At 44.8% G+C, this 14,298-nt stretch overlaps 1 protein-coding gene across 1 annotated transcript in view; it reads right to left on the minus strand.

Annotated features, from left to right (window-relative positions):
• The window catches only part of rnf216 (ring finger protein 216), a 227,576-nt gene that overhangs the window by 70,683 nt on the left and 142,595 nt on the right, over window positions 1-14,298 (minus strand). Inside the window, exon 13 of the mRNA XM_072480929.1 lies at window positions 7,710-7,807. Coding sequence (XP_072337030.1) covers window positions 7,710-7,807 — 98 coding nt within the window. The remainder of the gene's footprint in view (window positions 1-7,709; window positions 7,808-14,298) is intronic.

Consider the following 14,298-nt stretch of genomic DNA (forward strand, 5'->3'; position numbering starts at 1 on the left):
CCCTCCCGCGGTTCGCCTTTCCTTTCCTCCTCCTCCTAGTCTCCCCCCCTCCCACCCCCCTCTCCCTGCGGTTCGCCTTTCCTTCCTCTTAGACTGAGTTGTTCCCCCCCTCTTCCGTTCTATCTCCCCCTCTCATGCTTTGGCTGCGCTACGCAGAAAGTTAAAAGACAGGACCTCAAGGGTTATAATCTCGGGATTACTCCCTTTGCTACGTGCCAGTGAGGCTAGAAATAGGAAGATAGAGCAGCTAAACACGTGGCTGAACAGCTGGTGTAGGAGGGTGGGTTTCAGTTATCTGGACCACTGGGAGCTCTTCCGGGGCAGGTGTGACCTGTATAAGGACGGGTTGCATCTAAAATGGAGAGGCATAAATAACCTGGCCGTGAGGTTTGCCAGTGTCACACGGGAGGGTTTAAACTGGTATGGCAGGGGGGTGGGCACTGGAGCAATAGGTCAGAAGGTGAAAAAATTGAGGGAGAACTAGGAAATAGGGCCACTATGGCTCTGAGGGAGAGCAGACAGGGAGATGTTGCTGAAAACAGCGGGACTGGTGGCCTGAAGTGCATATGTTTTAATGCAAGAAGTATAACAGGTAAGGCAGATGAACTTAGAGCTTGGATTAGTACTTGGAACTATGATGTTGTTGCCATTACAGAGACCTGGTTGAGGGAAGGACAGGATTGGCAGCTAAACATTCCAGGGTTTAGATGTTTCAGGCAGGATAGAGGGGGTGGTAAAAGGGGCGGAGGAGTTGCGCTACTGGTTAGGGAGAATATCACAGCTGTACTACGGGAGGACACCTCAGAGGGCAGCGAGACTATATGGGTAGAGATCAGGAATAAGAAAGGTGCAGTCACAATGTTGGGGGTTTACTACAGGCCACCCAACAGCCAGCGGGAGATGGAGGAGCAGATAGGTAGACAGATTTTGGAAAGGTGTAAAAGCAACAGGGTTGTTGTGATGGGAGACTTTAACTTCCCCAATATTGACTGGGACTCACTTAGTGCTCGGGGCTTTGACGGGGCAGAGTTTGTATGGAGCATCCAGGAGGGCTTCTTAAAACAATATGTAGATATTCCAACTAGGGAAGGGGCTGTACTGGACCTGGTATTGGGGAATGAGCCCGGCCAGGTGGTGGAAGTTTCAGTAGGGGAACAGTGACCACAATTCAGTAAGTTTTAAAGTCCTGGTGGACAAGGATAAGAGTGGTCCTCGGGTGAATGTGCTAAATTGGGGGGGAAGGCTAATTATAACAATATTAGGCGGGAACTGAAGAACATAGATTGGGGGCGGATGTTTGAGGGTAAATCAACATCTGACATGTGGGAGGCTTTCAAATGTCAGTTGAAAGGAATTCAGGACCGGCATGTTCCTGTGAGGAAGAAGGATAAATATGGCAAATTTCACGATCCTTGCATAACGATAGATATTGTAGGCCTCGTCAAAAAAAAAAAAAAGAGGCATTTGTCAGGGCTGGAAGGCTGGGAACAGACAAAGCCTGTGTGGAATACTAGGAAAGTAGGAAGGAACTTAAGCAAGGAGTCAGGAGAGCTAAAATGGGTCACGAAAAGTCATTGACAAATAGGATTAAGGAAAATCCTAAGGCTTTTTACACGTACATAAAAAGCAAGAGGGTAGCCAGGGAAAGGGTTGGCCCACTGAAGGATAGGCAAGGGAATCTATGTGTGGAGCCAGAGGAAATGGGCGAGGTACTAAATGAATACTTTGCATCAGTATTCACCAAAGAGAAAGAATTAGTGGATGTTGAGTCTGGCGAAAGGTGTGTAGATAGCCTGGGTCACTTTGAGATCCAAAAAGACGAGGTGTTGGGTGTCTGTAAAAATATTAAGGTGGATAAAGTCCCCAGGGCCTGATGGGATCTACCCAGAATACCGAAGGAGGCAAGAGAGGAAATTGCTGAGGCCTTGACAGAAATCTTTGGATCCTCACTGTCTTCAGGTGATGTGCTGGAGGATTGGAGAATAGCCAATGTTGTTCCTTTGTTTAAGAAGGGTAGCAAGAATAATCCAGGGAACTACAGGTGAGCCTTCCATCAGTGGTAGGGAAATTACTGGAGAGAATTCTTCGAGACAGGATCTACTCCCATTTGGAAGCATTTGGTTTTGTGAAAGGGAGGTCGTGTCTCACAAACTTGATAAGAGTTTTTCTTAAAAAATTTTTTTTTTTTTTAAATTCTCCTCTTTTTTCACATTTTCTCCCACATTTACATCCATCAACAATAAACAATAATCAGCAAGATATGTCAGTCCCCATAATAACAACAATCCCATCTACCCACCAACCCCCAAACCTCAGCCCGCATGTTTACAAAAACAAATGGCAAAAAGGAATCAGGGATTACCCGTAGTCACCCTTAATCTTACACAGCTCCCCACCCCCCCGCATGTCTCCAGCTCCTCCTGTCCACTGCCTCTTGTAAAACTCCTCCTCCCAACCTCGGTTCCTTCCCCCCAGCTTTCCACCCCAGCTAGACCACTAGGACCCTGTTTTGCCAGGCTCCGATGGTCGCAGCCCCTCCCCCCACCTCACTCCCGTTCACTGGCTGGCTTAAACCGGCCAGCATGGAGGCCCCCGCCCGGGTCCCTTTCCCACATGCCCAGCCCTAGGAAAGCCCAAAGATCCCCTTTTAGCACACAAACCCCACATATCCACCTACACCCCAAAGATCTCTCATTTCGAGTGAAAGTCCCATCCCTTCACTTGTCCAAATATATACCACATTGGCTCCTTTAATCTCTACACCCGCGCGCAGTGATACAAAAAAGAAGAAAATACAGTCATGAGGTTACATCGGCACATGGCCATTCCTCAATTTGTCAGTTCTGCCACAGTCCTTCTGCTTTCGCAAACTCCTCCGCTGCTTCCGCCGTTCCAAAATAAAAGTCCCTGAGCTGGTAAGTCACCCTCAGCTTCGCTGGATATACAATGCTGCACCGCACCTTGCTAATGTACAGTGCCCTCTTCACCCGGTTGAAGGCAGCCCGCCTCCTTGCCAGCTCCACCGTAAAGTCCTGGTATACACGTATACCAGCTCCAGCCCACTGCACCACCCGCTTCTGCTTGGCCCAGCTCAGTACCTTCTCCTTCACCCTGTACCTACGGAAGCACAGAGTCACTGCCCTTGGCGGCTCACTCGCCTTTGGTATAGGCTTCCACGACCGATGAGCCTGATCCAGTTCATATCGGGAGGGATCCTCCCCCTCCACCAATAATTTTGCCAGCATCGCGGCAAAGTACTCAGTCGGCTTCGGTCCTTCAACTCCTTCGGGCAGCCCCATGATCCTCAAATTCTGTCGCCTGGATCTGTTTTCCAGGTCTTCCATTTTTCCTCGCAGATCCTTGTTAGTATCCATCACCTTCCGCATCTCTTTCCCCATCAAGGCAAGTTGATCACCGTGCTGCAATAACGTCTCCTCCACTTCCTTCAGCGCCTCCCCTTGCTCTCGCACCTCCGCCACTGCGCTCGCCACCTCCGTCCTCACCGGGGAAACCGCCTCCTCCACCAGCACACTCAAAATCGCCCTCATCTCCTTCCTCACCGTCTCCATGCATTTCGCAATCTGCGCCAACTGCTTTTCAAATTCCGCAGCCATCACCGTAATTATTTCTTCAGCCGTAAGCAGTGCGGCCTTCCCTGGTGCTCCAGCCTCCATTTTTCCTGGTGACCTTTCCACTCCCCGACGGACCTCCAGCTGTTTTTTTTCCGGCCGTTTTCTTGCTCACTCTCGACATTTTTCTTTGTTCCTTTTTTCCTCCTGTGTCTTCACTGTGCCTCCTCCGTGCCTTCTACCTTCTTCTGCTGCCTCCGCGGACCCTGGGACCGGGCTTAAAGCCCCGAAAATGCCGTTGCTGACCGGGAGCCCGCCATTGTGCGGCCACCTCCCGCCCGCCGTCACCGGAAGCCCCTTGATAGAGTTTTTCGAGGAGGTCACAAAGATGATTGATGCAGGTAGGGAAGTGGATGTTGTCTCTATGGACTTCAGTAAGGCCTTTGACAAGGTCCCTCATGGCAGACTGGTACAAAAGGTGAAGTCACATGGGATCAGAGGTGAGCTGGCAAGATGGACACAGAAATGGCTAGGTCACAGAAGGCAGGGAGTAGCAATGGAAGGGTGCTTTTCTGATTGGAGGGTTGTGACTAGTGGTGTTCCACAGGGATCAGTGCTGGGACCTTTGCTGTTCGCAGTATATAAATGCTTTGGAGGAAAATGTAACTGGTCTGATAGTAAGTTTGCGGACGACACAAAGGTTGGTGGAATTGCGGATAGCGATGAGGACTGTCAGAGGATACAGCAGGATTTAGATCGTTTGGAGACTTGGGCGGCGAAATGGCAGATGGAGTTTAATTCGGACAAATGTGAGGTGATGCATTTACAGGTAGGGAATATACAGTGAATGGTAGAACCCTCAAGAGTATTGACAGTCAGAGCGATCTTGGTGTACAAGTCCACAGATCACTGAAAGGGGCAACACAGGTGGAGAAGGTAGTCAAGAAGGCATACGGCATGCTAGCCTTCATTGGCCGGGGCATTGAGTATAAAAATTGACAAGTCATGTTGCAGCTGTATAGAACCTTAGTTAGGCCACAATTGGAGTATAGTGTTCAATTCTGGTCGTCACACTACCAGAAGGATGTGGAGGCTTTAGAGAGGGTGCAGAAGAGATTTACCAGGATGTTGCCTGGTATGGAGGGCATTAGCTATGGGGAGAGGTTGAATAAACTTGGTTTGTTCTCACTGGAACGAAGAAGGTTGAGGGGCGACCTGGTAGATGTCTATAAAATTATGAGGGGCATAGACAGAGTGGATAGTCAGAGACTTTTTCCCAGGGTAGAGGGGTCTCTTCCTTGGGCACATAGGTTTAAGGTGAGAGGGGCAAGGTTTAGAGGAGAAGTGCGAGGCAGGTTTTTTTTACACAGAGGGTAGTGGGTGCCTGGAACTCGCTGCCGGAGGAGGTGGTGGAAGCAAGGACAATAGTGACATTTAAGGGGCATCTTGACAAATACATGAATAGGATGGAAATAGAGGGATACGGACCCCGGAAGTGTAGAAGATTTTAGTTTAGGTGGGCAGCATGGTCGGCTCAGACTTGGAGAGCCGAAGGGCCTGTTCCTGTGCTGTACTTTTCTTTGTTCTTTGTTCTTAATCTTTCCTAGCAACATCCATATGTTAAACCCTTGTCAAAGAAAGACAGCAGGCTTAAATTCTCTGCAGAAACAAGTATTACTTTGAAATCCTCAAATGAACTGAACACATTCTGTAGCTTGTAGAGAGATATTATACAGCTGCTTGCTTTGCCTGCAGCTATCCAACTCTGAAAACAAAACTAAACACACTGTAGTTGCCAGCTCAAAAACGAAAGTAAAGCAGACAGACAGCCCAGCTCCACCCACACTCTTGACACTCTTGCAGCTATTTGATAAACACCCATTTCTTAAAGGTACATCCACTACAGTTATTTGATAAACACCCATTTCTTAAACGTACTCTCACAGGACACATTCTTTTTTTTAAAAAAAAATCCAATTAAGGGGCAATTTGGCATGGCCAATCCACCTACTCTGCACATCTTTGGGTTGTGCGGGTGAGACCCACGCAGACACGGGGAGAATGTGCAAACTCCACATGGACAGTGACCTGGGGCTGGGATCAAACTTGGGTCCTCGGTGCCGTGAGCAGTAGTGCTAACCACCACGACATCCACAATAGTTCATTCTTAACATTTTATCTTTGCTGCATTTTAGGCACAATTATCCCTCAAAATGACTAAGTCATTTTGGGCATGAAAATCGGTTGAATCATGCTGTTTGTTCGGCACAATCCTACCCCAATCCTCCAGCATTGGACATTTTCTTTGGAGGGGGGTGGGGGTCATGATTTTCACCAGCATGGAGAGGAGCTGGAACTAAACGCGCCAGCAGGTTGGGCCCCTCAGAGATCAGGGCGCCCTCACAGAATAACACTACAGAGCCACCGCTTCTTGCCAACATCAGGCCCTCCCTCCACACCCAATCGCCGGAATCAGAGCCACCCCTTCCCCCAAGTGAGTGACACCGCACTATGGGGTCACCAAATGCCCCAACCCTCGGGCTCCACCCAGTGAGAGTGTTAACCAGATTATATCTGCAGACGGTCTGTGAACATCGGGAACTGTTTGGCACCTGGCACAAATCTCACCCAAAGATTTTCCCTTCTTTCGTTAGAAGGTGACAAGGACCGATTTCTTGAACATGAGCACACATGGCAGGAACTTCATTGCCCCCTCTGCTTGCTTATGTTTATGTAAAGTATCACATGGCACTATTTTGAAGTGCAGCGGAGAGTTTGCTTGGTGAATATTTATCATTCAAACAATATAACTCAAAACCAAAAGATATTTCAGGCCATTATCACATTTCTCCTTATGTGATCTGTGCACAAATTGGTGGCTGTGTTATCTACAGTAATTGCAAGTCAAAAGTACTTTAGTGGCTAGAAAGTCCTTTGGGACATTGAGGTTGCAGTAGAAACCTAAATCTTTATAGACTACTTTAATCTGGAGCTCTGTGTATCCTGTATCTGAGAGATAGCTTCCGATATTGATGCTGTTAAATCAGTTTTGTATTGTCTGATATCAGATTGGTAAATATGTCAACAGGGAATAATGCTCAAATTAAGGTTAGCAGAATTGCTTCAAATTATTTGGAAATCCAATTGTTTATAATTAAACATACCAACTACCCAGTGTTTCGTAGTTGTCCATTCAGAATCAGGTATCACCCATAAGAAATGTCCCAAGGAAACATCAGAGGAACAGGAGGAGGCCAGTCAACTCCTTGAGCCTGTTCTGCCATTCAATAATATCATCGCTGATATGCAAGTCAACCCAATTTACCTGCCATTGACCCACATGATTCACTATTCTTAACATTAAAAATTTCAGTCTCGATAGTTTGTGATCTAGCAACCAGAGCCTTCTGGAGCAGACACTTCAGGTGTGGAAAGAATTTCAGTTCTGATTGGTCTAGCTCTAATTTTATTATTTGTTAAGAAATATAATTTCTTCATCTACCCGACTGAACCCTTTAATCTTTTTAAATATCTTGGTTATATCATCCCTTAATCTTCAGACCACTCCCTTCCTCCATCTTCCAAAAGGACAAAGCGCGGGGAAGGGGGCGGCCTCTGGTTCTCACCTCCTTCTGAAGAGCTGCTTTTGTTCAAGTCTATTTCTTCTCATTTCCCCTCTTGTCAAATCCATATTTCCTGTTACCCTCTCTCTCGCTCCTTTCTGCATCCTCTTTCTCACTCTGCTATCTCAGTTCGGTTTCCTTTTCTGAATTGGGCGCTCCCAATTTCAAAGAAAGACTCTCCGTCGGTCCAAAATTTATGTTTCAAAATGGAAAAGAAGAATTCACGAATGTCCTTTAGGGAAGGATTGTGCTGTCCTTACCTGGCCTGGCCTACATTTGACTCCAGATCCACAGCAATGTGGTTGACTCTCAAATACCCTCTGAAATGAAGGGCATTTAGGGATGGGCAATAAATGCTGGCCCAGCCAACGAGGTTCTGGTCCCATAAAATTATTTTTTACAAAGATCCTACCAATTCCCAGTTCTGTAATGCCATTGCACAAAAAAACAAGATATTCAATTAGGATGATGTCACCATAAAACCTTTTTTGGACTGGCCATATTGCCAACTACTTACAATGATGTTCGGAATTTGATTTCATCTTTCTCAACCACCTGATCACACGACAGTCCAGTATGATCCTTCCACAACACTTGACACTTCCTGCAACTTTCCTGGAGAGAGCAGAGGAAAAGGTTAATGAGAGACAATAAACTGCATTCACCAGAGTAAGAAAGAATAAAATAGAACACACTTCATAGAAGTATAGTGAGCTATTACAGTTTGAAATCTGCTATTCTGGGAATTCCTTTTCTCAGGGGCAGGAAGAATAGCTACAGATTAAAACCATCTTTTGTTAACACACAAGCATATACAAATAGATTGTAAAAGGAAGAAATTAAATTAGCATCTCAAAGCAAACTTGGAAATTTAGTGAACACACTTAGAATATCGGTAAGACATTTTAACAGTCATTATCCTGCTTAAAGTAATTTTATTTAATACCCCTAGTACAGGCTTGTCTAACCCTGCAGCCTGCGGCCCAGATTGTGGCCCCCACAAACACTGCCCAAAATATCAGCAAGACAGGGAACGATTCTGCAAAGTGGCTGCTCCTCCAATGACAGGCCATTCTTCTGCCGCGTTTGCTACTGAGAGGCTCATTATCCCTCTGGGGCCCACAGGGGAACAGATCACAGGTGCTACTGGAGCCTTGGAGGGAGTGGGGAGAGGTGAAGAGATTCTTTGCACGAGCGAATGAGCATGTCGCGAAGTGAGAGCACCTGGTTTACTCCCAGTCTCAGGATTCTCATTCACCCTCACACACCAACACATACACCCACTACCAGTCAGTGAGGGCGAGTATGCGAGTGAGCAAAGACTAGGAAACTCGGAGCGAGCCAGACACAAACACACACTAATGGCCATCTTTATTAATTACTCTTTTTTAGAAAATGATCAATTCAAGTTGTTTCTTTTGTTCATACCTCCATTAAAAAATATATGGGTAATGTCATGCCAAAACCTATCTTTCCGAAATTTTCTGATCAGCCCTTGAGTAAGCAAAAACGGAAATGCGCCTCCCCCATGCAAGAGGGTGGCCTGTACCACAGGTTTTGGTTGTCCACTGGTCCTTTGCTCAAGTAATCATTACTTATATACAGGTTTCAGCATGCTGCGCGCTTACAGGGGACATCACACCCACACTCCTACATTTATGTCCCACCTTGAATGTAGAAAAATGACGCAAGTTATTTCACGCAGGTCTGATCAAACAAAAAATATGCACCAAGCTAAGGTGGAGATACGAGGAAGGGCAACTTAAAGCCTGATCAAAGAGGTAAGTTTAAGGCGGGTGTTGGAGGACGTCTGGGAGGTGGAACAGGCCAAAATGGAGAAAGGCATAGGCACCACTTGTGGTGCAAGGTGAGGGAGGATTGGTCCAGAGGCTAGAGCAGGAGTGGTAGGTTTGGAATTGGGGTGTGCCTGAACCAGTCATACCCAATGCACCCACACAGCAATTGCTTTCACAATCTGAGATTAGCTAACTCAACACAGACTAGGGAACAAGACCTGTGATTATTATGGTCAATGTGTACTTACAAGACAGATTTGCTAGCACAGTGGTTAGCACTGTTGCTTCACATCACCAGGGCCCCAGGTTCGAGTTCCGGCTTGGGTCATTGTCTGTGCGGATTCTGCACGTTCTCCATGTCTGCATGGGTTTCCTCCGGGTGCTCCGGTTTCCTCCCACAAGTCCTGAAAGACGTACTATTAGGTAATTTGGACATTCTGAATTCTCCCTCAGTGTACCTGAACAGGCGTTGGAGTGTGGCGACTAGGGGATTTTCACAGTAACTTCATTGCAGTGGTAATGTAAGCCTACTTGTGACAACAATAAAGATTAATAAAACCCTTGCTGGCGACTACCTCTTTGATCAGGTGTTTGGTCATACATCTGAATATCTCCCATCTTCAGCTTGATGCCCATTTTTGCCGCATGATGATTCTAAGCACAGCGAACTGCAGCACCAATAAACTGGTTTTCTTCCACAGACAAAATTGTTTCAACTATTCAGTAAAAAAACTGACTTGTACTTTACCACAATGCAATTAACTTATTACTGCAAAGGGCAAGGTTAGTGAATTGGAAGAGAGGGAGACTGGTCAATACAAAATAAACAAATTGATTTCAGCTTCAAGTCATGCTCAGTAAATATTCAAACGCTGTTTCCTTAAAAGTACAGAAAGCATGTTTTAAAACCAGTAGTCTACTATTTGGCACATTTTTGTCCTTTTTATCTTTTTAAATAGGCATAATTCGGACTAGTTTCTGCTTCCCTTAAAAAGCAAGCCTCCAAGTAAGTGAATATGTCTGATGCCAGTGAATGGGGCTGAACAGTTGGAAATCTGGGACAATCTATATGCTTAAATGGGAAGCCAGTCTGCATGGATAGGAATACTATTTACATGGAGTGTGATTGCTGAATTTGGCGGCACAGAGAGATTTGGATGTCTTGGTACATAACTCACAGGAAGTTAATATGCAGGTACAGCAAGTGATTGGGAAGGCAAACAGAATGTTGGTTTTTATTGCAAGGGAAATTGAATTTAAAAGTAGGGAGGTTTTACTGAAGCTATATAGGGCCTTGATGAGACCACTTCTGGAGTACTCCGCACAGTTTTGGTCACCTTATTTCAAAAAGGATATAATTGTGTTAGAAGCAATTCAGAGAAGGGTCATTCAACTCATTCCTGGGATGAAGGGCTAATCTTATGACAAAAGGCTGAACAGCTGGGCCTATATCCAAACGATTTAGAAGAATGAGTGATTTAAAAAAATATATATATTTCCAATTAAGTGCAAGTTAGCGTGGCCAATCCACCTACTCTTTACATCTTTGGGTTGTGGGGCTGAGACCTATGCAGACATGGGGAGAATGTGCAAACTCCACAAGGACAGGGACCCGGGATCGAACCCTGGTCCTCGGCGGCATGAGGCAGCAGTGCTAACCACTGCGCCACTTAGCCGTCCAAAATGAGTGACGATCTCGTTGAAACATGCAAGATCCTGAGGGGACTTGATAGGGTAGATACTGAAAGGATGTTTCCTCTTGTGGAGAAACCAGAACTAGGGGATACAGTTTAAAAAAAAAAAACTGTCCATTTAAGATGGAGATGCAGAGAAATATCGTCAGTCTATGAATTCTCTTCTCTGGAAGGCAATGGTCACTGAATTTACTCTGGGTTGAGATAGATGGATTCTTGTTAGGCAAGGGGGTCAGGGAGTTATTGGTTGGGGGTGGGGGGGCAGAAAATATATTAGAGTTGAGGCCATAATCAGATCAGCCACAATCTCATCAAATGACAGAGCAGGCTCGGAGAGCCAAATGGCCGACTCCTGCTCCTCAGTTCCATGTTCCGACTGACCTATGAATGTGAAGCTGCAGTACTTTTAATGAATTTGCTTTAATGGACAGTTTTTGAAATTTATCGTAATTTTAGTGCCTTTCGGTTATACCAGAGAGGTATTTTCTGTATAGGATACTGGATATAATAAATTTAGATCATTAAATTCAAAATATTTACGGCATTCATGTTTGTTACCAGCTGCATCCGTTTGTCTGAGAATGATTTGGAGAACTTAAATTAAACCAGTCATGAATAACTATTGAATCTGTTCCTGATGGACATCTGTCACTCGCACCCCTGTTTATAGTGGGCATTCTCAGTCACTGGGCTCAGCACTATTGGATGTTCTATGCTTTATGTTGACCTCAAAAACATAACGCACAATGTATCAGCAAAACCTAGTGGGCGGGGGAGGGGAATGCGCCGAGGAAGAGAAAGACCTATTACATTGCAAACTGTAAAAATAATTTAAAGACCAATAAAAAATATTCCTGAGGCTTTGCATCTAAGCCAGTGAGCTATATTGTGCATCTAAGTCTGAGGAGACCTGCATAGGCCAATAAAGCAGTTGTGGTCTGCTGTACGGCTCACCAGGGATTCTTTAAGTAGATACATTGCAGCTCTCTATTTCAGGAATGCTCAGAGCACATAAACAAAACTTAGGTCTATTTAACTTTGCACTTCATTTGCATGGTTTTGTCCAGTTTGAGTTTGAACTGGAAGTTCAGAAAGGCTCTTCTTAACACAACTTATTGTTGGCTAAAAATCAGTGCTGAGAAATTGTTTACTACTGGAGACACATACAAATTAGTGGGAACTGCAATTGAAAGTTTTAACTATTACTTCAGTGGAGGTTCTGTGAATCTGGAGGTGGAATTTAATAATTCTCAGACTTCAACATGTAACTTCATCATTTCAATATGGAGGGATTTTTGATTGTTGCTCGGGAAGGGGGGGGGGGGGGGCACGGTTAACACTGCTGCCTCACAGCACTGAGGACCTGGGATTGATCCCGGCTCTGGGTTTTGCACATTCTCCCCGTGTCTGCGTGGGTTTCACCACCACAACCCAAAGGTGTGCAGGGTAGGTGGATTAGCCACGCTAAATTGCCCCCTAACGGGAAAACAAAATAATTGGGGACGCTAAATTTACAAAAAGAAAATTGCTGTCATTCAGGCAAGATGTTGAAACTGTCCAGGCGGATGGAAAAGATGCCATGGCACGATGTGAAGAGAAACGAGTTTTCTCAGCCAACAAGAAGTGCAGGACCAGAGATGATTAGCTGTTCAACCATTCAATTATATTTTGGCTGATCTGCATTTAACTTCATTTATCCGCCTTGTTTCTGCAACCCTTACTCCCCTTGCGTAATAAAAGTCTTGTCAATTTAAGTTCTGAAACTTTTAATTGACCTTGCCTCAGTCTTTTGGGGGCAGTGCTCCAGATTTTCACTCTTTTGTGTGAAGTACTTCCCGTCATGAGTCACAAATTGCCTCGCTTGAAATTTTAAAATTATGCGCCGCACCCCTCCCTTATTCTTGATCTGTTCACTAAGAAACAATAGCATTGCACCTTCATCCTGATTAACATTCATCCTCATTTGTTAAAACAGATTGAGTGGTCATTCATGTCATTTCCTGTTTATGGGAACCTTGTGTTTAACAACAAAGCAGCGACGATGCTTCAAAAGTAATTTGAAAGCTTTGGTAATTTGAAGATAAGCAAGGCATTATATAAATTTAAGTTATTTCTTGTGACCCACATGGCATCATGGGGTGCAGTAAAGTGGACAGTTCTGTTTCATATTATTGAGTGTTCAGAAAACCTACGATTCTCAGCACAGAAAGTGCCATAGCATGTATTGTTTGTCCAGTTAAACAGGAGGACAATGTTTTGCTTTATACCTCCCCTGAAAGACAGCAGCCTTTTACAGCATAGCAATGTGGAGATGAATACTTTGCTGTCTCATGCAGTGATATTCTTTAAAAAAATTTTTTTTTTTTTTTTTTTTTTAAAAAGAGTACCCAATAATTTATTTTTCCACTTAAGAGACAATTTAGCGTGGCCAATCCACCTAACCTGCACATCTTTGGGTTGTGGGGGTGAAACCACGCAGACACGGGGAGAATGTGCAAACTCCACACGGACAGTGACACAGGGCCAGGATTCGAACCCGGGTCCTCAGCCCCACAGTCCCAGTGCTAACCACTGCACCACAAGCCGCCCTATGAAATGATATTATGAAGCATATTTAAATCAATGCAAAAAAACTACACCCAGTTAAAATTGTGCAATGCCGTTCAGCTGGTCTCTTTGGACTTTGAGATATAAATCATGGGGGTAAATGTTTTGACTCGGGGGGGGGGGGGGGGGGGGGGGGGGTCCAGATGCCTTTCAGTGACAATTTCTGATCCTTTGTATTCCTATGTGATATTCTCTTATTCTCTACTTATTCTATATTTCACCACCCTACAGCAATTTATCAAGGGAAAATAAGTACTTAATTTGGCATTAATTAGCAGCCTTACTCAGAACAGCAGATGCCTGGTGTGAGAACTGAAAGAAATATCACACATATACAGTGTGGGGTGCTCTTCTGATGTGTGGGCCTCGCATGGGCACTCAGCCATATTATTGTCAGAGTAAAGGGAACTTTGCTGACTTGGCAGTGCCTAGTGCTGATTATGAAATGAAAAGAGATCCATTCCCTCAGATTCCCATCTTAATGAGGGACAGAAAAAAATTAAAACATATTTCTCAGTCTGTCCAGAGTTGATTAAGCCAAACAACAACGCATGACAACAAAGGGGATGGGACTGGTTAGGATCCATAAAGATTATAAATAACTCCAACTGTGTTTGCTGATTGTCTTTTTAGCCAAATTTTTAAACTCCATGTAAATAAATATTACTATGAGACCAATTGTGTCAACTAAATTCAGCTTTGGTTTCCTTTGTGTACTGGGCGGTAAAGTAACAAGCACAAAAGCCCCTGGTGATTACCCAGAAAAACCATGGTCCCAATGGGAAGATACTTCATGGATTTAATGCAACCATGATTCAGTAACTGATTACATGTGAATTTGCACTTAATAGGAACAGTTAATAGGAATTCTGTTATCTGGGTGAAGGGGTGGCAAAGTGCGATAGGTATGAGGTCAGAGATAAACTTTGATATTGCTATGTAAATAATGCAATGGTCGGTTATGTCCTCTACATTTGTCTCTGATATTAATTTGAATTTGCTGAAGGAT

This window comes from Scyliorhinus torazame, chromosome 17 (assembly GCF_047496885.1).
Source record: "Scyliorhinus torazame isolate Kashiwa2021f chromosome 17, sScyTor2.1, whole genome shotgun sequence".
NCBI lineage: Eukaryota > Metazoa > Chordata > Chondrichthyes > Carcharhiniformes > Scyliorhinidae > Scyliorhinus > Scyliorhinus torazame.